General features: G+C 37.5%; 1 protein-coding gene across 1 annotated transcript in view; it reads left to right on the top strand.

Annotated features, from left to right (window-relative positions):
* LOC122807680 (cullin-associated NEDD8-dissociated protein 1-like) overlaps positions 1-25842 on the top strand; it is a 1198738-nt gene that overhangs the window by 216599 nt on the left and 956297 nt on the right. Inside the window, exon 3 of the mRNA XM_044078634.1 lies at positions 24002-24156. Within this exon, the coding sequence (XP_043934569.1) occupies positions 24002-24156 (155 nt within the window). The remainder of the gene's footprint in view (positions 1-24001; positions 24157-25842) is intronic.

Here is a 25842-nt window from a genome sequence, read left to right as displayed (position 1 = left end):
ATGAGGTGTAATTAATATCGAAGAAGAACTGTAATTCATATAATAGCCAGGATTTGAACGCTTTAATTTTAGTTATATATGCTGGAATTCTGGAGTTAAAGATTAATGATTTGTACCCATTTTGAAGTTTAGTATTAATGAATTGTGGTCTGAAAAAGGCAGGGAGCGATTGAGAAATTAATGATTTTAGAGTGCAAGTCATGGGCAGCAAATATTTTATCTGTTCTAGTTTGGGTACCAAATCTGTGATCTTGATGGGAAAACAGCAAAGATTTACCTTTTTCAAATTTGAAAGTATCTAAAAGATGAAATGATTCTATCCACTTGTTTAAAGCTTTTGATACAGCAGATGTATGCAACATTTTTTTATTTGTAGTTTCAGAAATATCAAATATACAGTTAAAATCTCCTCCTAATATTAAGATGCCTTTATAATTATTGGAAATGAAATCCAAGTGTTTTTTTAACAGTTCCTGTTCCAATGCTTGGGAACCAGTATAGATTGGCTAGGGTCCATATTCTGTTATTATATTTAACTATTAACATCATCTACAAATTTACAAAATTGTGGGACAAAACTTGTATAGCTACTCTCCAGCCATCCTCTGGAATAGGCTTCCCTTGACTCTAAGAAGCCTATCCCAGACTCCTACTTTCAGAATCTCTCTTAAACACTACCTTACCCACCTCACTACTTGCCCCTGTAACCTCCCTCCTTTAACTTAGTGCTCATCTTTGTCTCTTCACACCTCTCTCACCATCCCTTTATCAGCTTACTATTTATCTCTTCTTCCCTCCCTATTTTCCTATCAAACCCCCTCTTCCTCTCACATCTTCCTGCCACCACTTAACTTTTACCTCATGACCTGCTCTTTCCTACCTAACTCTTAACAGTAAGAATTGTTTAATTATTTCTTCTGTTCTCTGTCCTACACTTGTACAGTGTTTTTTTCTGATTTAAAAATATGTATAAATAGTGTGACTCATGTATTCTATAAATTTGGCTGTCTGTTGTATTGTATATATTACATTATTGTGTGGAGCTTTTCTCCCCGGGCCTCTGCTGAAAAAGGGCATGTATCTAGTCAGGCTATCCCGGTCAACAAATGTAAAATAAAATATTTATGATTTCTGTGTTAATCACATTTGTTTTCCATAAAAGTATCCCTTTTGTCTTATAAGTGGATTGCACCAATATCATATATTGCTTAGGATTCCATTTGTAATTGTCATTTGTTTTGAAATGAGTTTCTTGAAGGAAGACAATTTGTGCTTTGTTCAATTTTAAATATTTCTGTAGATTTGATTTCTTTCTAGGATTGTTTAAGCCATTGGTATTTAAAGATAAAGTTAAGTCCGTCTTAGGTTATTTAGACTATGTATTTTTTTGTTTTATTGTGACTATTAAACACTTTCCTCTGATAACTGTAAAGCATATGTTTGAACTTTTAAAGGAAATTATCAGTTTTATTTTTTGAGTGTTTACCAATAAAGTAATGTTTTGGTCAGGCATACTAAAAATGTTTTTGTGAAATAAATGTTAACAAAACTAAGATCTGCACTAGCCATGGAATGAAAATCCTTCCTAATCTGATGGATCAACCTAAGTCCATCAGATTATCACTCATACCTTGACAATCCAGAACATCTGAGTTCTATAAATTGAATTAGCATATGGAGAATATTTGTAATAGGAACAAGCAATATTTATATTATTTTGAAGAGATATTGTACTATTGTAGATTAGGCCGAATTCTAATACAATATAAAATGTCTACTTATTGTATAAGCAATTAATATTTACATGAAAGATACATGACGAGCAATTCAATCATAGTAAAGTGGGATGTATCGTATATATAAAACCTCAGTAAAAGATTATAGCACACAGCTATTTTAACATATTCACCCTTATTGATGAAATCTTTCAAAACGTATTACTTAATATAAATAAATGGTAATAATATTTATACCTAATGTTTATAATACAATGTATTTTACTGGATATATTAGTTATATTTCATTGTTTGCCAGCATATAAGTAATTGCTTTGTTGCTAACGTACTTAAAGCATCAGGTTTGTTTTATGTGAACATTGCTAAAAGTTAGTGGACTTTAATTATCCGTGCATCCCTCTTCCCCCCATTTCCTGCACATAAGGATTTTCATATCTGTCATTTCTTATTATAAAATGAGTGAAATTATAGGTTAAAAATAACAAATTCACTTATTGTGATTAATGATTATAAGTTCCCTTTCCATATTCATAAATTGCCATTTTATGGCATATATTGAAAGCTTTTAGATTTAAATGGCAACATTCTATTTTGTATAATCAGCAAATGTTAAACTGAGTGATTATTGTCAATTTAATACTATTTGTTTAGAATGTGATTGTTACATTCTCTGACATTCCTAGTTCAGGCTTCTATTGTTTCCCTTGAACAATGTTGTCAGTTTGATGTCCTATATAAACATTAGTTATCTTGGTAACAGTTTAAGTATTATGTATGGTCAAGATGGGTTACAAAACCACAATTCAAGTTAAAGCAATTATATGACTTGTTATGCAGATTTACTTGTATGAGAAAATCATCATTCTTCCCCTTGATGTGCAATGTAGTATATGTCATTTATGACAATAGTTTTATACACAAGCCCATGTTATTAAATCATGCCTAATATCTAAATTCAGCAGACTGCTTCATCTTAATGCCAGTGAACCACTCAACACACCTTCCATTCCCACAGATATTTCCACGAAGGAAATCTGATGGCTCTCTAACACTTCCCAACAACCCTATAATCAGCTATCCCCGTATGCCCAACATGTCTGAGCAAGCTCACCTCCCAGACCACTGAAAAGGGTTCTGCACAAGACCAAGTGCTCTTAGTCATTCACAATAACTCAGACTTCCACTCTTATGTAAGTCCTTAATGTGTTTGGACTAAAATACATTTTAAATATAAAATAGCGCTTATTATTATTTAAGGTTGAACGTCGAGCTGGCACCTCAGCGTTCGTCAAAATCTACTGCCAATCATTAGCAGACCGGAGTTCTGCTGTGGCAACCCCTAACCGGGAAAAGCCGAAAGAGAACAACAACATTATTATTTTTTTTCCCCTTTTTTATCAAGAATCAATTTAATTAGCTAAATGAAGTGTTGGGAGACCATCAATATGTATACATGTGGTTTAAACAGCCCTATTATTTTATTGATATATATATATATATATATATATATATATATATATATATATAATTTTTTTTTAAACTAAAACATGGCCAAGAATCATCTCAGAGGCTCCTCATAGCAGTTAAGCATAATCGTCACTCTGTCTCCATTACCATAGCAACCTTGGAGCATCAGTTTGTTAGTGTGTCTGTGTACTGCATATCAGAGGCTCACGATGTACCTGAAGCAAAGCTTCACTTCACTGCAACTTCAAGCCTAAATTTCCTCCCTTTCAGTGAGGCAGCAGCCAGGAAAAGAATGGAGAGCAAACAGATTTAAAAAAAAAAAACTCACAACAAGCTGCCACAAGAGACAACACATTCCTCCAGCCTTCCCACCTCTCACTCAGCAGATGTATAAACAAACTATTCTCTGCCAAAATATCCCAAATCACAGTTCCATCCACTCCCTTCCCCTGGATCCAGGCTGAAACACCAAATGTCTCTTCCTAATACACAAGCATCAGTAAACTTTGATCATAAGCCACAGCCCACAGCTTCCTGGAGACAAAAATGGCAATATACAACAGCTGGCAGACACAGCTGCATCCACACGAACCATGTCAGGCTTAATCAAACAGCACTCAAAGCTATGATACCTGCCATAATTGATATTAACTATGTTTAGACAGAATAATAATGACATTTGTACTAGCTGCCAGACACTGCTGCAAACACACACACCATATCAGGATTGATCAAACAGCACTCGTAGCTGTGATACCTGCCACAATTGATAACTATATTTAGACAGAATAATGATGACATTTATACTAAGAGCTTGTTACTATTGCTTAACCAGGATATACATGACATTTCTAAATCATACTTTAACTGAAGAAGGAATTAGGCTCCATGACAGCATTTATTTTTCAAAACACTCTGCTGTTACTGCTGTTGTATATGATGTTAATTTGTTACATTTGAGTCTGAAACATGATGAATGGTACCTTGTTGAATTAATTAATTACTTAAATTATTATAAGTAAAAACAATAAAAAATGAACGACATAAGTATTCATTGAGTTCAAGTTGGGAAATAGAAACGTCTATGTTTATATTATATATTGTTCTGTTTGGCTTATATATAATGTAAATAGTAACCCATCTTGACCTACCTTTGTGAAGAATTACGGGACTCTTTCAACATTCTGAATAAATCATTACATTTTCTCAGTTGTTTAAGAAACCCGCCTTTTTTTTAAATAAAAACGGATGACAAGTGATCAGTTGATACTTTGAGAGATGTAGTTGTAAGAGTTATTTTTTGGGACAGCTATCTTGGAATCGGGTTTTTGTTTCTTCTTTCTAGCATCAGTCCAATGATTTGTTTCTTTTATCCTTTTAAGAGTAGGGGTCATCCATTCCATTTCTTCTGGGATGTACACTGTTGTTTTTGATGAATATAGTAGCTTAGTTTAAGTTGTTAAAGGCTCTCATCTCATTGGCAAAAACTATTTTTATCTTGGCTGGAAAGACCAGCTGTGCTTTAATGTTTTGTTTCAACAGTTTTATTATTGGCCAGACTTTTCTCCTTTGTTCTAGTATTCTGGAAGAATAATCATTGTCCAACCTTATCTGGCTTTGATTGTATTTTAAGGGTGATTTTCTCCAAGCAGATTTTAATATTAGTTCCTTGTCCAGACATTAAAGAATTTTTATAACTATGGATCTAGGTGGAGTATTTGAGTTAGAAGCACAACCTGCTTCTATGTGCCTTTTCAATTCCAAATGAAAGTCCGTCTTTCAAGTCTAAAAATTCAGGAATCCAGGTTGTTAAAAATGAAATAATGTCTTCTCCTTCATTGTTTTGAGGCAGACCAAAGATCCTTGTGTTGTTTCTGCTTTCCCTGTTTTCTAAGTCCTCTATTTTGATAAGCAGCCATGTATTCTGTTAAGCAGAAATTCTTTGTGGAATTATTCCTCTTTGAGCCTCCCTTCAATGTCATTTAGAAAAGTCTCTATATTTGTTATTTTTTGTATGGCGTTGCTGTAATAGTTCCTTAAGAGTATCAGTCTGTTTTTGAGAATTTAATTTGAGGTTTTCCAAGTCATTTTTAAAGCCATCCATCTTCAAAGATATTTTCTGTAAGGTAGAGGTCATCAATTGCAGTTCTTGTTTCAAAGCAGCATCTGGATGAGAATTCCTTGAGGAGTTCATATTCAGTGACTCAATATATCTCCATGTTACTTGACAGGAAATTTTTTGTACATCTCCACCAAAATTTATATTTATGTAGTTTAGTAGTTTATCTATAAATTTCTGACATTTTAAACTTGAAAATAATACATTTTTTTATATTATTATACTAGTTTATGGAGCTCTTAAAATTCACTGCTCTCAGTTGGCCATCTAGGCTCCACCGCATGTCCTTTTATTCTCATGTTGCAGTATTCATAACATTAGGGAAGTTGCTGCCTGCAGCGCCGGACATCTGGCTGGTATAGCAAAGTCTTAGGAGCAGGGATACTTGCTACGTTGCTTGTCAAGGCCATAAACTGATGGCTATAATAGTGACATCTGCACGTACCCATTCAGAACTTTTCTACCGCAGTGATCTATGGACCTCCAATCGCCAGCTCCAGGAATAGGCTCTTTCTTTGTTTCTGCAGTTCGATACAGATAAGTACCCATTTGGATTTTTTTTATTACTCTCTTGCTTTTCAAATGTACATGTCAGCTAGGAAGGGGAAATGTGCTTGTGGAAGACAAATTCCACATAAGGACATGCACAATAAGTGCTTATTCTGTTTAGGTGAAGGCCACGACCATACATCTTGTGATATCTGCAAGTCATTTGTACCCAAAGTTTTTCACAGCCATTTTACTGCCTTAAAGCTTTATTTAGAAAATCAGAGGCTCCAGCGACTAGTGCTAGGCATGAAGGGTGAGGTAGGCGCCTCCGATGAGCTGCATAGGAAGAAGGCCAAGAAAGTTAGGCATGATGCTCATGCTACACCTTAGGAGTCCGGGGAGACTCTCAAGGTGGATGTTAGCCTAGGGTCTATTCGGCTGCCCATTTCACAGCTAGAACTGAGAACCTTGGTGGAAGCTGGTTTAGCAGAAATGCAGAATACATCCACTGAGGTAGGTCAGCCATCAGTCCCTGATAGTGAGGGGGGACCACCGATCAGGACGTCAGCGGGACCTACTCTACTCCCTCCATCCTCTCTGGCTTCGGCCTCTAAGCCAACACATGCTTCTACTCCTCTGAAGAGGAAACAGAAATTGAAACATAGGGAGCACAAAGAAGCTGAACTATCTCCTGGATGGGAAGTTTTTTCCCAAAATCTTTTCAGGGCCTTCTAAGCCCTCCAGTCTCAAGTAACTCTTCCAGCCCCTACACCTGTACAGACCTTAGAGGTTTCTGAAGAGGAACTCTTTTACTCTGATGAATCTCTTACCTATTGCTCTTAGATAGAATCCTCCAAGGACCTCATTACCCCAGAGGAGGAGGATTCCATTAGTCCTGAATCTGCAGGCGAGGAATTCTCCTTTGGGGATACCATTTCCGTGATGAGAGAACACTTTTTAAATGGCAGGCCTCAGATGTCTCTGAAACCAAAAAGAGATGCTTTGAATTATTGCAAATGGACCAGCCCTCTCCATATGGAGTTTCTCCCCTGCTCCCAGCCTTTCATGATGCATTTCTGGTTGCATTCCAGACCCCTGACCCTTAGCCCCCAGCCTCAAAGCTTCCAGGTAGATTCTATAAGGTTCCTCAGGAAACACAGTTCCTATTCAAGAACCCCCCTGCAGACTTTGCTGTCATTATAGTGTCAGCAGATAAATCATCCAGACAGCTGACCTCTACCTCTCTGTTCCCCACTGACAAGGACATTAAATTTAAGGATAGATTAGTGAAGGTGTATACTTCTATTCTAGTCATCGGAGCCCTAAACTATCAAACTCACATGGTTAGGTTTGTTTTAGATGCCCTCTTTTTGCACTCCTTCCAGATGTGCCAGACTCTCTGGCTAAGTCACAACTCTCTGCCCTGCTCTCTACCGCCTCTCAGGTGACCAGGCACTCCATAAAGTGCAGTTACAGTGTGGTAGAGGCATCCCGCAAATCTGCAACTTCAGGTTCTATCCTGAGAAAATATTCTTGGGTGAGGTTACAGCCCCTTCCTATGGATGTCAGACCAAATTGCTAGATGCACCTTTTGATAATAAGGCTCTTTTCGGTGCTTCTACAGAGCTCCTTAAATCCCTACAGGCTAAGGCAAGGACCTGCAAAATCTTAAACATTTGCTAGTCTGTCCTATTCCTAGGTATCATAGGAACTGCCCTCAAAGGACCTCCTTTGTTAGGAGGCAGTCATCTCATTCCAACACCCAACAGGATAAGGGACGGAGGCAACCTAGGAGACCTTCCACTCCTAAATAAATTTCTGCCTCCACCCCAACTCCCTTTTGGAGGCAGCCTGACCAGGACAGAGCTCCTCCACTGTAACTCAAATCCATTACCCAACTCCACTCCCTTATCACTTTGCCTCACCCTTTCCCTACCCTCCTGGTGGAAAATAACCTCAGAGGCTTGGGTCCTTTCCAACATCCAGAAAGGATACTTTGACTTGGTGGACACTTCTCCCTTTTGGGAGATACCACAACAGCCTACAAATCAGCTTAATCTTTTCCCCCCAATTGTGGAACAACTTCAAGTCCAGGGCACCATAGAAAGAGTACTTTCAGAACAGACAAATGTGGGACTTTACTCCAGGATATTTTTGGTTCCAAAAAAAGATGGCCCTGGATTTGTCTGTACTCAATTTATTCCTCAAGGTGTCTAACTTCAAAATGCTCACCTTGGCATTACGTCCTACCCCACATCCCTTACCAAGCCTTAATGTATCCCTGGATTTGAAGGATGCTTACCTCCATATCCCTGTTTGGGTCTACATCATGTTGTCGAACTCTTAAAAGTTGGAACATCATATGGTCGACACCATATGATCGAACTTTTTAAAAGTTTGAACGTTTCAACAGAGATCTCTGTACAGTGCGGAATGGGAAGAGTTCCCTTTTCTGCACTGTAGTGCAATCTTGGAGTTGGTATATTTAAAGAGCGGGGAGTGGGGGGGGTGCAGCCCCCCATGTATAGTGCAGGGGTGATTGCCCCCCTGCTTAAACCGTTTTCAGGTAGGTTGCTGAAATCATTCAGGTAGGTTTTTCTTTGGTTTATTGTTTTTATTACATTTTTGAACTTTTAAAGGTTCGATCATATGGTGTCAACCATATGGCATTCGAACTTTTAAAAGTTTGATTATGTAATATAGACGCCCCTATTCACCCCAGCTACAGGAAGTTTCTATGCTTTTCTATAGGTTCTTTGCATTTTCAATTTTTTGCATTGCCATTTGGGCTTTCTACAGCCCCCAGAGTATTCACAAAGTGTCTAACCCCAGTCATCGCCCACTGCAGATTGCAGGCCATTCAAATATATCCAAAGTTAGACGACCTATTGATACTTCACCAGGATTGTCATATCCTACACCACCACCTAGGCATGGTGTCCAACACCTTGGCAAACCTAGGGTTTAGTGTAAACCAGGAAAAATCTCACCTAACACCTATCCAAGACCTGGTTGTCTTGGGATGCAGGATAAACGCAGATCAGATGGCAGTCTTCATTCCTTGCCAGAAGGTGGAATCCATCACACATTACCTCTAATCACTTTACTCTCTCCAAACCTTAACAGACAGGGAATTCCTGAGGGTCCTAGGCCACATGGCATCCCTGATTACCCATGCACCCCTTAATAAGGCTGCATATGAGAAAATCTTCAGTGGGTACTGAGGAGTCAGTGGAACCAACATTCTCATCCCCTGGATACTCCATTTCCTCTCCTCCATGCCTGAAAAAAGAGGTGCAATGGTGGAATGCAGCCACATACCTCAACCAGGGTGTATCGTTGCAAATTCCCAGACACTCGCAACATATCTTCATAGATGCTTCAGACCTGGGTTGGGGAGCAGTCCTGCAATCCCACAACAAGCAAAACAAAGTTTAGGGAGAGTGGTCCTCCCTCAGACAAAGGGACCACATCAATATCAAGGAGATGAGGGCCCTTCTCTTAGCCTTGCAAACCTTTCATCCAATCCTACTACCAGGTACTTTAAAAGTTGTCAGACAATATGACTGTCCTGTGGTGTATTAACAAGTGTGGGGGGGGGGGCAAGGTCCTACCCCTTCTGCAGCCTGGCAATTCAGATTTGGTCCCTGGCAGCAGCAGAATTGTACATTTACCTGCAAGCACTGTACATTCCTTCAGCAGAGAATGTCATGGCGGACACACTCAGTAGAAACTCTGCACCCTCCCATGAATGGATGCTTCACAGGGAGGTGTATTTGGATCTAATTCACAAGTGGGGTATTCCTCAGGCAGATCTGTTTGCCTCCTCCCAGAACAGGCAGATGCCTCTGTTTTGCACAAGGGATCCACATCCACAGGCATGGAGGTTGGGCACCTTCTCTTTTTCTTGAGCGGGGATGTATCTTTATGCCTTCCCCCCTTCACCCTGATTCAGAGGGACAAAGCAAAAATCCTGCTGGTAACTCCCTTTTGACCAAGGCAGCATTGGTTTCCCCTTATTCATCTGCTAGCCAAGAGCAATTACCACAGGTTACCCCACCAATTCGATCTACTCACACAAGACAGGGGGTCACTCATACACCCACAGGTGTTCAACCTTAGACTCACTCTATGGGTGATAGAGTTCTCATCCCCTTCAGACACCTATATTCAGAGGATGTACTCTATGACCTGCAGGAGGCCAGGAAACCTAGTACCAGGAGAAATTGTGTGGCAAAATAAAAAAGATTCTCCAGTTGGTGTCAGAAGAAAAAAAGAGCTTTTCTCATTCCTGTACCTATGGTCTGTTCTTACTTGTGGGAGCTTCTATATTCAGGGTTGACCTACTCTTCTATGATGGTACATTTGTCAGCCATTTCCACCTGTCTCCCCTTGGTTCCTCCCTTGGCATCCAGATTAGAGGTAAAACTATTCTTAAGAGGGGTCCTCCATATCCGACCACCTAGAAAACCAATATCGCCTTCATGGGACCTTAATTTTGTCCATGAAAAACTTGTGCTACCTCCTTTTGAACCAGCTCACTCAGCATCTCTGAAACTATGTACTTGGAAAACAGTCCTGCTGGTAGCCCTCACACCCGCCAGGATGGTCTCAGAAATCCAGGCCTTGATGATTAACCCCACTTGCCTCATCTTCCACAAGGACAGGGTCACATTCAGGACTAACCCCTCGTTCATGCCCAAAGTGGTTAATGAGCTGTCCTTAAATCAAGCCATTAAACCTCCCTGTCTTTTTCCTTCAACCACAAAACCCATTTGAAAAAAACACTACATTCCTTGGATGTTCATAGGCAGCTTAGGTATTTCCTGGATAAAACCAAATCCATTAGAAAGAAAAAACACTACATTCCTTGGATGTTCATAGGCAGCTTAGGTATTTCCTGGATAAAACCAAATCCATTAGAAAGTCTGACCAGCTGTTCGTTTCCTTTCACCCAAGGGCCCTGGGGAAGGCAGTTTCAAAACAGACTATATCTTCATGGATTTCTAAAGCTACTGCTGCCTGTTATTCCATGGAAAGGTTTTATCTACCGATGTGTGAGTGCATTCTACTAGAGCTGCTGTCTCTTCAGCAGCCTTTTTTCAGGGGGGGTGGACAACACTTCCATACTGGAAGTGGCCACCTGGTCCTCACTGCATACCTTTACCAAGCACTACAAGCTAGACCTGGTCTCCAGAGCCATATCTGGGTTTGCTAGGTCTATTCTACAAGGTTTCATAGACCAGGCTCCTCTACATTCCTCCCAGGCTCATACCTGAAGCTTAAGTACTCCCCCTACTGTTATGAATACTGCAACATGAGAATAGTAGGACATAGAATAGTTGCGTAAGAACTTACCATAACCTTAGATGTCCTTTTCTTCCATGTTACATTGTTCTGTACCCCCCTTCCAACCCCCTCTTTCTCTGTTTTGTCCATCTGGTGTATCTTTCCCTTCCTTCTCCACATCCAAACACACACACTGTAATAGACACACAACATTTATTGGGTTCCTTTAGCCTGGTGGCATATGTGGATCTGAAAAGCATCCCTTTCCTGCTCCTCAGGGGTACTGCTGTATGCAGCAGTCATTTCTGAAGGGGGTACGGCAGACATCACTTTTATAGCCTGCGTCAGTTTATAGCCTTAAGGAATACCCCTGCTCCTAAGACTTTGGTATACTGGCCGGATGTCAGTGCTGCAGGCAGCAGCCTCCCTACTGCTATGAATACTGCAACATGGAACAGTAGGACATCTAAGGTTATGGTAAGTTTTTACACAACTATTCTTTCCTTAGCGTCATACTGAGAGATTAGTACTATTCTATTAGAACAAATATCATAATACAGTTTGAAATCAGGAAGGCCCAGTCCTTCTTTTTCTTTAGGGCACATCAGTTTTTTTTAATAACCGATTCAAATTTGTTTAGGGTGCCATATGAATTTGCTTAGCATAGTTAGATTTTTGAAAAAAAAAATTTGAATTATCATATTTACTGCATTGAATTGGAATATTAATTTAGGAATAATGTTTATTTGTATAATTGCTACCTTCAGCAAAAAGAGTAGGTTAAGTTTGGTCCATCTATGTATTCTTTGTCTATAATCATCCATACTTTATAGCGGTTGCTTTGGAGCAGAGTTTTACAATTGTTTTCAAAGTTTATACCCAGATATTTTAAAATGTAATTAAATTTTGTCTGTCTGGAAAATTAATTTTCTTTATGACTAGTTGGATTTATTGGAAAGATAAGAGACTTTGACATGTTCATTGTATAATTTGATTTCATAGAAAGTTTACTAATAGTTGAAATAACTTTATTTAGGTCTGTATTAGGGAGTTCGAAATATATGTTTAAGCCATCTGCAAATGCAGTGAAAGATAATGAGGGGTTCTATATATAAATTGAACAGGTATGGGGATAGGGGACATCCTTGTCTAGTTCCATTGATAATTTGTATTGAGGATTTGTTTATATAAAAAGTTGTGTAAGAGTTTTTATACAGAACTTCAACCATTTCTACATATTTTTGGGGTATATTAAAACATTGTAATATCTTATGGTGAACTTAAAATTTCTTTTCATCAAAAGCTTTATTTGCGTGTAATACAAAAGCATATATGGTATTATTTTCTTGTTTAGTAAGGTGAATTATTGCATCAAGTGTTGAGTATTGTCATAGGTTTGTCTGTTGGTTATGAAATCTACTGTTGCGGAGATGTAATGTGAGGTAACACCATTTTCAGCCTATCTGCAAGCAATGCTGCATAAGATTTTATGTCCGAATTAATGAGAGTTATTGGTCTATAGTTTAGAGGGGTTTTTTTTATCCAGGTTATTAAGATGAAAATTGTTTAAGAATAATTTAGATATAGATCAGAAATACCTTTTTCCCTTATATAATTATAATTTTTTCATAGAATTTTTGCTAGCAGTTGGTCAAAGGTTTTGTAAAACTCTGATATGATGCTGTCTGGTCCTGGAGATTTGCCATTTTATCATTAATGTTTCTTAGGTTGTAAAGGGAGCTTCTAACTTATTTTGTTGTTTGTCATTGACTTTTGGAACGGGGATGTCCTTTAAAAATGATTTGTTTTCAGGTACTGTGGGTACCAGGTCTTGGGAGCCATATATTTGAGCATATATATTTTCAATGGATTGAATTGTAGTTGTATTATTGCATAGATTACCCATATATGATATCTCCGACATTAATGGAGTCTTCGTACAATGTTTATTATCCTTCCGGGTGTTTTAGAAGAGGGTTGGGCCCATTTTGAGTATTTAGCAAGTGATTTCATAGTGTAGTGGGTAGAGCATTCACCTTATAAGCAGACATTCCCGGTTTGAGTCCCAATGCAGCACATTCCATTTGGGTCGGGAGAGTGGCCTAATGGTTAAGGTGTTTGCCTTATAAACACAAGGTTTGAGTTTCACAAGGGATAATTGGCTAAGCTTAAAATGGCTCGCAAGGGCAACTAGCCTAGTACTAATCTATGAATCTGTAAACATTTAAATGTGTTTATGTTCATGTAAATGGTATAATTCATTTTCTAAATTGCATATGATTGATTCAGTCTCTGGGTTTGGATTAGCTTGTAACTGTTCTCGATTATTGAGTTTCCTTATTAGTTTTTTCCTTTTGATTTCTTGTCTTTTGATAGAAAGATGCGTTTTGAATTAGGATTCCCCCCCTTATTCTAGTCTTACATGCTGCCCATTGGATGTCATAGGGTATATATAGATTGTGCAGATTCTCATTTATTTCTTCTAAGATGATTTTTATTTCTTGTTTTATGTCATCTTTTTGCAGTAAAGTAGGGTTTAACGACCAATTAGTTTTTAGTGAATTTGTTCCCAGTAATTTTGACCAGTTTAGTGTAAGAGTTATTTTAGAGTGATCTGAAAAGTACCTTGGTTCTGCAAAATATTGGATCTCTAGTTCTAGAAATACTTTTGAGATTATAAAGAAATCTATTCTTGACCATGATTTATGGCAAGGTGAATAGTATATGTAGTTATTTATGAATATTGAAGGGGCTCTAAAACTAAAACAATAAGGGTCAAAAAGACTAAAATCAAGCATAAGATCTTCTAGCGCAAGTGATGTTTGATTTATTGTAATTTTTAGTTTTTCCTATTCCATCATATTTCGGGTCCAAAACGAAGTTCCAGTCCCCTCCCAGTATATATAAGTGATTTGGGAAGCTATGTAAAATATTATATGTATTTAGTATAAAATCAAGTTGGTTTGTACATGGACTGTAAAGTTTCAAGAATAAAACTGGTTTATTGAAGTGAGAGCTTTTAATTGTAAAATAACACCATCTGCCATTATTGTCAAAATAGCTTTCAACTATTGGTTCTTTAAACAATTTTCTAATTGCTACCCCATTTCTATTTCTTTTCCAGATGCAGTTATTGATTTTATCCATTTTTTTTCTTTTTTCCACTACTCTACTCTTCTTGAAGCATGTGCGTTTCCTGAACAAATGTTCTGTCTGCCCTCGACTTAAAATGTTAAGTGCGTGAAAAGGTTTCTTTTCTTTTTGTTTTGCAGACCTTTAACATTCCATGCGAGTATAAACCATATATTTACCAAGTTTTTAAATCTATGGTAGGATTTATTTTGTTATTGTGTAGAATACTTGTAGGAATAATTTTTTCCCCACTGATACAAGTCTAACCAATGAAACCCCAACTCTGAAAGAAAATGTATTATTTCCAGAGAAGTTCCTAGTTTTCTTAGCCTGCTCAACTCTATAAAACATATTCTTCCTGAACATTTAACTAGATCGAATTAACTGAGTATAGAATTTCACAAATCAACTTTATGAACTCTTAAGATCTGAAAATCCTATCACCTCATCTCTGATCTCTGCTCCCGGATCATAAATATTGCCAACTTTTACTTATTTTCTTACTTTCCTACAACGTTTCCCTTAAGTATATAGGAGGGGGGGTTGTTTTTCACATCACAACTTACATGCAGCTACCCATATCTTTAATGTATAGTCACTTAGGAGGCTTTAGCTCCTCTACAAAGTTTGTATGCATTGACTGGTAATGGAAGGCTGAAAAGACAGATGTTTAAGGGACCATTTATTTTTAAAATCTTGTGAACTAGGCAATTTTAACACCATTAGTTCATATATGTTCATTACTTATTGGAAGAATAGATCAAACTAATGCTTATAAAAAGAAGAAACCTCTAAAAAAATATGATCCAAAAGTGACTCTGATATGGATCATGTGGGGTGGGGGGGCTGAGGTGGATAGAAGTGTCTCAACTTCTTACCATGTTTAGAGTTCTGATTGACTTTGACCCTTTTCTAAATAGGTTATATGAAACTTCATTAATCTGCATACCAGATACTGTACATACCCAGTCATCTTCAGTTTAAGCAATGGCCATGAAACTCCCACACTTGTTTTGAATAACAGTCAGTGAGCATCTAGCTTCACAATAAAATTTATGTGTGATTCAGAAAGCACAATCTTATTTTAAACAATAGCAAAGGTGTGATTAACTTTACACATCAGCCAGTTATCATAATCTATAAGAATTAAAGCGCAACTCGCAGTATATAACATAAACAATAGCAAAGGTGTGATTAACTTTACACATCAGCCAGTCCTCATAATCCATAAGAATTAAAGCGCAACTCACAGTATATAACATTAGATCTATTTGATGCATCACAATCAGAAACAATGCACTGTGCTTTATATATCCATCAACGGCCAGCAAAATACAGATAAGAGTACTTTCTAACCAAAAATAAATTAAATCATTAAGTGATGTAAGTTTTTTTCCCGGTGTCGCTGTAATGACCTGAATAATATTCATATAGACATACCCAAAAGCTTAAGTCTTTCTTCTCCCTGCTTTTGTCAGTAAAGGTCTTTTATGAGCATGTAGGAGGGATCCTTATTAATTTCCCCTTTTCTTTTCCCCAGTTTCAACTGGCTGGAACTTCCCAATCTGTTAGCATTAAATAAACTTTCACTTGCCCATAAAATCGTATACAACCCCACAAACTGCCCAGCTCTTTCAAACCTGGTACAGCCTAACATTAACTGTAGGCTGCTTAGGTCATCCAACAAACTAATGCTAAAAGTGACCCAGTCTCACAACTATCATGGCAACTGTCTCTACTCCTATAAAATAGCCAATGACTGGAATTATCTTCCTCAGCACATCCTAAAACATTCCAACCTGTCCACATTTAAAACTTCCCTGAAAGATTATCTAAATACTAACTGGCTTTGCCCCTGTATTCCCCCTGGATACTTTTCTTTCTATTGCTACTTATCTCTTGCATGAGATTCCTATTACTGCTCATCCATTGCATAACTTGCATGTTATCGCTTTGATTTTCTTTTGGATGTTGTATACCTTTATATAACTTCATAATTTGTGCCTAACTTTTATTGCATACTATGTAAAAGTTTGCTATTACCTTGTAATCCTTGTGTGATTTTGTAACATGCATTTTTTTGTTATATTTGTTTTTTTACCTACTTGTACTTTAACTAATTTGTACTGTTCTGGAGCTTTTTTTCCCCAGGTCTCTGCTGAAAACTGGTTTCCATCTCAGTTGGACACTGCCTGGTTAACAAATGTAAATAAATAAATAATAAATAAGTTTCTCATTTTGAGGCTTCAAAAACCATTGCCAGTAAGCTTGTGTGATGGAGATAAAGTACAAATATACTGAAATACTGTTGGGCCTTGCAATCTTAACTGGTTAAATTTCTTTAATATTTAAGAGTACTTACAAGTTCAGATCCATTATGCAGCTTATTTATCTTCTTTTTAAACCATTTGGGTTCAGCAGAATTCCAGAGTACAATTGTTCTCTTCATTGCAGATGATTCACCAGCGAGTCTGCTTGTAAGGTCTAGAGCTGCTTAAGGGATTTAGATTTTATTGGCCAGAAACCGGAACTAACCTTATGCGTGTCCTGATGCCCCAGACGTTTACCAGTTGCTTCCAATGTATGGAATGTTTAAATGGAAGGAGGTATCATTATATAAGTCTCTTATTTTTAAGTTTTAGTTATTTAATTTGATAATGCATCTTTAAACGTTTGCTAGAAGTCGACCTTGGAATCTTGCTAAGATCTGGTTTAGTCAAAATCATTGTTTCCCTTCCGGTATAAAGTTAAAGGCTTGTAAAAAGGCAGGTTTTGCTTCTTTGACAGTGTATTTACAGTCTTTATATTGAAAGGTGAGTGTATTTGGGTACTTCATTTAGAATTTGATGTTTAATCATGTACAAAAAGGAGAGAGTTGTCTATTTAGCTTAATTTGGAGGGGGAGGTCTTGTGCAAATGTAATTTTGTACCAGTTCCATATTTTTTTGTTTTGAATGTGTTATTTTCTGTGTATCTTGGAATTTGAGCAGTCTTTAGACTTATCTTGTTTTGTTTGATTCTTGTGGCATACGGAGTGCACAATGCACTCTTTAGATTATCATGGAGTCTGCAGCTGTGTCATCATCTAGAAGTGAGTTTATTATTTGCCGGACTGTATTTATCAATTGAGTTTGGTCTTATTTCTCAGGTATGCTTCGTATTAAGCTGTTTCTTTGGCTCCTGGCTTCAAGGTCTGTAATCTTTTCTCGCAGCTCCTTTATATCTTTGTCTTTTTCTTTCAGGTTATCATGGTATTGTTGAATTTTAATTTCATTACTTTTTGTTGTTTCATCTAAACTTGTTACAGTTTGTTCAAGGATCCGATTTTTGACAGTTGATCTTGAAAGGTTTTGGATCGCTAGCTGTAACAGTTGCAAAGTTGATTTCAGCTCATCCATGTTGTAGGTTGGTTCGAGTTTTAATTTTCCAATCTGTTTTTGACTTTCTTGCTTTGGAGTACTTTGCCTCTTTACTATGACATCTTTTTCTGGAGAAGTTATTTGCGGTAATTTAATTTTTATTGCCTGCAGTTCCATAATTTCAGGTTCGTTTGACATTTTAAAAGTTATGATTTAGATTTTTAATTGCCAGTTAGGTTATCTAAAGGCCCGAGCACATGTATTTCTTCCTCCTTACCGTTTTATTTATTAAGCTGTTATTTCTTCACTTTGTGGCTCTATTCTCAGTTATAGGTAGTTAAATGTAGTATTCTTCAGCTTAGGATTAATATTCAGGTGTAGTTGCCCCAGTTAAGGGCTTTTGAAAAGTTTAAGTTGAGGGTAAGGGAGCTGTCAGGGTTAGGTGTTGACTACCACCATCTTGGATCTCTGCAACTCTGTTTTTTATAATGTATCTGTGGACAGAGAGGGAAAAGTGTGTATGTTCTCTTTCCTCCGGAACTGAGTTGGTATAAATTGTGTGTGTGTGTGTGTGGGGGGGGGGGGGGCTTGCCACACACGTTGGGGGTTGTAGAGGCTTGACCCACTGCAAAAAACAGCTTTAAAGAACTGTGTTCTAAATTTTCTGTGTTCTCCTGTACTTTTATAATTTTTGTTATTCGGGTGTTCACACTTGTCTCAGAATTACAAAAGGGAGCCCTCATTTCGACGTTTTGCTTTCCTAGTGCCTCAATGGCGTCTGCAGAAGAGTTCATAGACCTTTCAGTTGTGCTTTATACTTAGCTGCCTGATTATATCATGGCAGCAGGTGAGTATAACTTTTAGTCTTACAATGCAGAATGTGTTTAACCTTCAGTAGGACCTTCACATACATTACAACATGCTTCTGGTTGTTTCATTTCAAATCCATGAAAATACTGCTCAACCTGCAAAATCCTGCATTTCTCATTGATCAGACTGTCACTTTCTGCTGTTTTGATTTCCTTTTTTCTTCTTCTTTCCATGTTGCACATGATACTATACTTTTTACGTCAGGCATACTATTTCAGATTTATTTTAAAAACATTCAACCAACTATACCTACCAGTAGAATGACAGAGGAGTGCAACTTCCTTCTAGTGCACTGTTTCTAGAAGTGCAATATTACATGTTGACACTGCATTTTCATTCTTGAGAGCTGCACCTGAATTTTCAGGTCTCATTCTTTTATTGGGCTGAGCTTGAGGCAGCCTGCTTTCAGCTTTGGTGATACTTTCCCTGTAGTTCACAGACTGAATGCACCATTAAGCTATTTCAATTTTTTTGGTTTTACAGTAGTCTTTTATTGTTAATCTGCAAATTTCAGTTGCGATTCTACAACCACAGTGGTGCTTTAACATTAAAACCTTGTCTTTCCATTAGCTGCTGCTGCTTAAAGTATAGGCTGGCTGGGCACGGTAGAGAAATCTGATCTGCACAAACTATCCAGGGTGGTATTCCTATTCCATTGCTTCACAAACGTGTTATGCAAATGTGCAAATAGTTCCATTATGCATATGTGTAAATAAGCAAACTGCAGACTAGTGGTGCTGGTTTTATAAGTTCTCGGATTTGTGAGAGAATGCCCAGTGCAGTCTCTCTTATCTGATGCTATATAAGCTTATTTGAGAAGTGTGTTTTATGTGTATGGAAATGCCCCTTGTATATGTATGTAAATTCACAAATGTTTTTGTATATTTTCAGCTGCCAGCAGCAAGTACAGACTCTCTACTAGGAACTTATCAAAACTTAGACTTGAATTCACTTTGAAGGTGGTGTTCTGTGGATACCCTATCCTGGCTTTTATAAGTTTGGAAAGGGTAATGATGGGACAATAGGCAAAAAGGGTAGAGAGTACACAAGGAAAACACAAAAGCAGCACATTGACATGTTAATATACAGGCTGCGATATTAAATAACTCCATTTCATTTTATTGTTTAATTTGTGCTTTTGTGTATTCTTGTTAATGTTAATACATAATTGGGGTTGGGAACCAGCTGTGCTTGCCTCCTGAGATACCATTAACAGTTAGTAGCCACTTCATTGGGAATTGTGAAAATAAGAGAAAAAAGAAGAGATTAGTAGAAGACTTTCAGCTGATATTTGTGTATAGGTTTCCCTGCGATTTTCGACAAGACTACATAGTTGTACAGTTTCTGCTGCAGTATCCCCATTCTACCCTTTTCTTGCCCTCCATAACTCTCACATTAGAAAGTGCTGCATATTACTCTGTAAAAGAAAGAAATCTAAGGTATAGGACATAGCAAAATAGTTTTAGTCTTCCTAATCAGATCCTGTATAAGAAATGTTATGTTTGCCCATAGGTCATATCTCTCAATTGTCCAGATTTTCGCAGAATGGCCAGATTTTTTTCCTTCATATTTTTGGTTGTTGTTGTGTCTTTCGGCTTTTCCCGGTTAGGGGTCGCCACAGCGGAACTCCGGTCCGCTAATGATTGGCAGTAGATTTTTACGTGCCGAGTTGCTGGCCCTGACGCACAACCTTCAACGAAGGTACGCCCATTCACACATGTCTCCACACAAGATACTCTAGCTGAGAATCGAACAGGGCAACGTCTTACTGTGAGGCGACAATGCTACCGCAGCACCACCACCGCAGTGTGTGTCTCATAAAATTTGTGGCTTTCAGGAAAATAATTAAGGACTGAAGTCCCTCAATGACAGACATTTGAGTTTCACACTTTATATCCTTAGGTTTTGCATTGCCATGCATCTTCTGATCATACTAGCAACTTTCTAAGTTTATAACAAAATTTAAAATCTTTCCGTATTTTTGGGCTTTTGTCCAATTTTTGTTGTGCTTATAGATAGCGGTAGAGGGTGGCTAAGGCAGTAATCTACTTATTGGTGAAATGTTTGCTGCTATGGCATGTTTTCAGCTGGTCAGTTTCAGGAAAGCCAGAATCTTGCAGGCATTGCTGTGGCTGTAAACAGCTTTCATGTGTCCTGTATAAGTTGAATTGAAATATTCTCAATACGGTTCCCTTTCTGATGTTTATTTTGCTTTGCTAGTATCTATATGATATTGCAATGATATTTTGATCAGTAGGCAGATCTGCAAAAATGTCAGTTATCAAATATTGCAGTTTACATTAATGCAAACCAAGTAAACAATTTGTAGTTCAATAGCTCCCCTTATGTTATTTTCAGAAAATAAGAAACTTTCTAGAAAGCCCCATTATATGATCAGTTCTGTTCTAAATGCCTAACAGAAATGTGCTGCAGTGCACCTTCTTAGTGCAGTAATAAATGTTAATACATTTCTGACTGAAAATTTCATTATACGAACTGAGTTATGTGGTCACAGCAGTCGGCACAAGTAACTGCATCAACAGCAGGCGGCAGCATTAAGTGGTTATTGAAGTGCAGTTAATATTGTAGTACAGAAGTTCTTTGTGACTTTATGATTAAAATGAAATACAAGTCAGCATGTAGCTCTTCAGTGTGTGTGTGATACATAGACCTTTGCAAAATTGTCCAGTAGTGATGCCCATGGCACAATCTGACCATAGTTGATCTCAATTCATTATTCTTGGCAAGCTCTACAGAATTTGTAAATAATTCAATACATATTTACTACTGTAGGGTACAGGCACCTGGGCAGTAAAGGCAGAACAGTTGAAGAAGCTAGAGGTGATGGAAATGAAGTGCCTGAGAAAGGTGATAGGATGCACATTGTGGGACAGAGTAAGAAATGAGAACATGAGAGCAGAAGCCAAAGTAGCTCCAATTGCAGAAAAGATCAAAGAGAACAGATTACGGTGGTTTGGGCACATGTGTTGAAAAGCAGAAGACAATCTGGTAAGGAACATTTGGGACAGGCAGGAAGAAGGTAAGAGGAAGCGAGGACATAAAACAGTGTAAGAAACTTCTCTGTGTGGAAGATTTTCAGTCCATATATGTCTAGTTAATCACTGTATATTAATCAGATCAGACAAAAGTAGTAGAAGTAGCTAACTTAAACTTAAGTAAAAAAAAAATAAAAATAAATAAATAATAAAAAATATACAATTGTACAGAATTACTAAGTATTCAAAAGTAATCCAAACAAGGCAGGTAGTCTGTTTCCAGTCGAAAATCCTTTATTAAGTACTCAGACAAGCGATCCAAGTAAAAAAAAAGAGTAATAGTTTCCTCGCAAGCTTTCTAAATCAAGATATATATATATATATATATATATATATATATATATATATATATATATATATATACTTATCAGGCAAGGGAGTGGTTTATTCTGCAGGGAGTGGTTTATTCTGCTGTAAAACAGTGTTATTGGTACACATGTTAAATTCACATCCCTTCCCCATCAGTGTGACATTCGAGCTGGTCCTGCCCTACTTAGTATGACATCACATTTTGTATGATACTTAAATGTACCTGATATTTTGAACAGCTGGAACACTTAGGTTACAAGGAAGATACTTTGCCAAAGGTATAAATGGCAATCATGTTTCCTCCAAATTAGAAACGCTAAACTTAATTGTTGTTCTTTAAATAAATCAAAGATACAAAAAAAAAAAGCAGACACACATTTCACAATGGAAAATGCAAAGTATTTCTTTTATAAAACAAATACAGCCACAGTAAGACATCAGTCAATTACTCTGCCTACAACCCTAAATTTGTCGTCATAGTACCTAATTATTTACAGTTCCTGCAAACTCTGCTGTTATAACAAGTTGTGTCACTGACTACTGAAAGCTGTACAAATGATGACAGCTAGTAACATTTGAGCATGTCATTGTGTATGATACGAGGACAAATGTCTCCTGTATAAGGTAATTTGATCATGCACTGCTCTGTATAGCCTATAAGTAACACTGTATGCACAAAGTATAATCTTTGTATCTTTACACTGCCATGTAGTGAGCATCTTGGCTCATAGTTGTGGACAGGATGGTGCCGCTTCACCTGCTGGAGGGTTGTTGTGGTACTGCTGTTGACAAAACAGTACATTGCAGCTTAGTAGATTATCGGTCACTGGCTGTAGTAGTTGCACATCAGAATGACATGGTCGCATGGGATCAAGTTATGCAGAATGTATTTTATGAATAAGGAAAGGGGAGCATCTGCATTTCCTGTTAGGATACATGTAGGGCTGGAGGCAAGAATTAATGTGGAGGCTTCCTGTCTGATGAGCTCTGTTTGAACATCGGAACAAGGCAGGGGTGTCCCCTTTCCCTTTGTTATATGCTTTATATTTAGAGCCATTGGCAAGTCAAATAATAGACTCACAAACTCGAGGATATAAATTATATGTTAATGGTATGGTAATCAAGAAAAAAAATAGCTTTATTTGCAGATATTATTTTGTACTTGGAAAAATTCCAGAAAAAGACATATTGATGTTTTGGAACATTCTGAGACAGTAACAAGTCTTTTTGAGATATAAAATTAACAAAGCTAAAACAAAGGCTATAGTGGTTAATTATGTACTCACCATACCTCTCAACTGTCCAGATTTTTGCCTTATACTTTTGGTCTATTCCTTATAAAATTAGTGATTTTCTGGCAAATCACTGCTATGACCTGAGAATTGAATTCATTAAATAATTACATACATTTGACATGCAGGAACAGTATATGCAGAATAGTTTTCAGGAGGAGGAATGAAGTTTATGGGATGGCAGGAAAAGAACAATTTGTGTAACAAAATGAATGTTAGAAATGGAAATGAGCTCCTTTTTTATTAATGTGCACCTATGCCATTGTTTAAGCTATTTAAAAGTTTTCAAAAGGCAGCCTTACTGCTATTCCAAGGTTTCAGCTTTAATTCTGTTTCTTAAATGTGTGTTTTGATCATTGTAATGGCATATAGCCAAAGAAATTGTTTAATTTTTTTGTGTACCTTACCATCATTGAATTTCAGGCTTCTGTGTTCCCATCTATTGACAATTTATGTTGTTTATCCCCATTTAAACCTTTTTTGAAAGGCACAGTGAGAGTTGAGGATGCCTTGGGTGAACAACCAATGAGAAAATTGGCACCTCCCAAGTGAGGAGAGCTGGCCATCAGTATTTGTTTACTTTCCTTCTTTGTTACTTCTTCATGAGAAGGATTGCTAGTAGAACCCAGGTCACCTGCAGCACTGGAAGCCACTCTGCCTTTGCAGCCATTAAGCTGACATATTATAATTGTTGATGTCTGTAGGAAGAGGGTGTGAAAATGTAAATGAAGTTTATAAAAAGGCAACACATTGACCACCATTTATATATTGGCAAGTAATGACTGCTAATTAGAATGCAAAGTTGGTCAGAATTTGTGTCTGTATTAGTGTAAAAGGCAATCTAGAGCCTCTACTCTTGAGTCACAGTTGTTTCTGTTTATAGCCTAGGGCCTTTGGTGAACAAAGTAAAGGAGTACCAAGTTGAAACTATTGTGGATGCCTTGTGCACAAATATGTTATCAGAAAAGGAACAACTGAGAGACATTTCCAGCATTGGACTGAAGACTGTTATCTCTGAATTGCCTCCTTCTTCTTCAGGTAAGTGGTAGATTTGCAGCATAACCAAATGAGCTGAACAATATATTAGATATTGCAAGAAGATGGTCTCCTTGATCCTAGAATTGCTCAATCTTTGCTTTTAAACCTTAAAATGTCAATGAATTATTTTGTGTGCTGCTTAGCATGTTCTAGACTTATTTGCTTCTTGTTATAACTCGGTGCTTCTCCACTGTCACTGATTTATTTAAAAGGTGTTGCTGTCTGTCTGTCTCTCTCTCTCTTTTTTTTTTTTTGCAAAATGATGAGTGCAGAAAAGACAGACTAATGGCTTGATCATATGTATTATTATGCAAATACACTTGTAGCCTAATTTATTTTAGGCTGCACTTCTGATTTTGGATGCCAGCGCCTTGTCCTAGGAGACAAAGCCCTGACTATGGCTCAGCTGACCCAAGTTCATTTAGGGCTCTGGCATCTGTGGTACTAACAGGGAAGGAAGAGGGTATGGCCATCCTAGTGGCAAGAGACATGCACTTGAATGTGCCTTATGGTTTATCCAGAACTCACATGGGACATTATTACAGGTTAATAAGTGGGGGACATTTGCTCAGTCACCATGGAAGTGGGATGATGATTCAGCATTTCTACATTGCATATCTGTGCCAGGTGTTCAACGGGTGGAAGCACTGGGAAGGGGAAAAGATTAGAGCATTAAAAAAAAAAAAATTCCTCCGCAGTACAGTGTTTGTTCTCCACTCCAGTCTTAGACATGGGCCTTTGTAGAGTCCAGCGGAGGTGAAGGCTGGTGTATTAGACATAGTGAATGAGGAGCTGAAGGCAGCTGATAGTCAGCCATGAAGAGCCAAAAAGATGTAAAGTAAATAAATTTGGGGGGGTCCAAAATCAGGTTTCTTTTCATTGATCTTCCATGTGCATTAGTTGACAGATGGTGGGATAGAAGCCAAACTTTCAAGTTAACAGTATATAGGTTGAGTACAATCTACTTTTTACTAATAAACACCTGCTTCATGACAACTTATTAAATAAAGCACACACACATAGTCATGCTGATACATTTCATGCTGTTTTCTTGACAAAAGTCTGTCTAAAGGTTTGTGAACTGTCTGCTTTACCTTTTTGAGTTGTAGGTGGTAACACTTTTGTTCACCCAGTAGTAGATCTGTTATAATGGATGTCAGTACAACTCTTATTTCGCCTGCAGTTAACTTCATTGATTTGTTCTCTGATTAGTTTAAGGTTGAGAGGAAACTGGAAATGTCTTCCCTTACCCTCACAGTGTGTGAGGATATTTGTCCTCATTATCACACATTCATTCACATGTGACATGCATCTAATTTAAGTTGTTGGCAGAAAGAAAGTCTGAAGGTGGCTCATATGTTTTTTTTTAATTACAATGCAACCTATTTAGTGGAATTAACTAAATAGTTTGGATTTTTTTTAATAAAAAAGTAGAGAGACCCAGAAATGTAGCTTGGAAGCAGGACTGTAATATTAGCCATTCAGTATTACAGTCCTGCTGGATCTGTCCCTCAGTGATGTGACGAGAGTTAGGCACATCAAACATTAATGTGTCTAAAGTTCCATAATGTGGGCATTATAGGGATAACCTATCCTGAATGGAGGAGTTGAAGTAACCATGCTTATGGGATTCTTTTCAGAATGGAACCAATTTTTAGTAATAGGGCAAACATTTGTTTGAATAAT

Source organism: Protopterus annectens, chromosome 7.part1, assembly GCF_019279795.1.
Source record: "Protopterus annectens isolate FY-2018-M chromosome 7.part1, PAN1.0, whole genome shotgun sequence".
NCBI classification, from domain to species: Eukaryota; Metazoa; Chordata; order Ceratodontiformes; family Protopteridae; genus Protopterus; species Protopterus annectens.
This window is presented reverse-complemented; position numbering and strand designations above follow the sequence as displayed.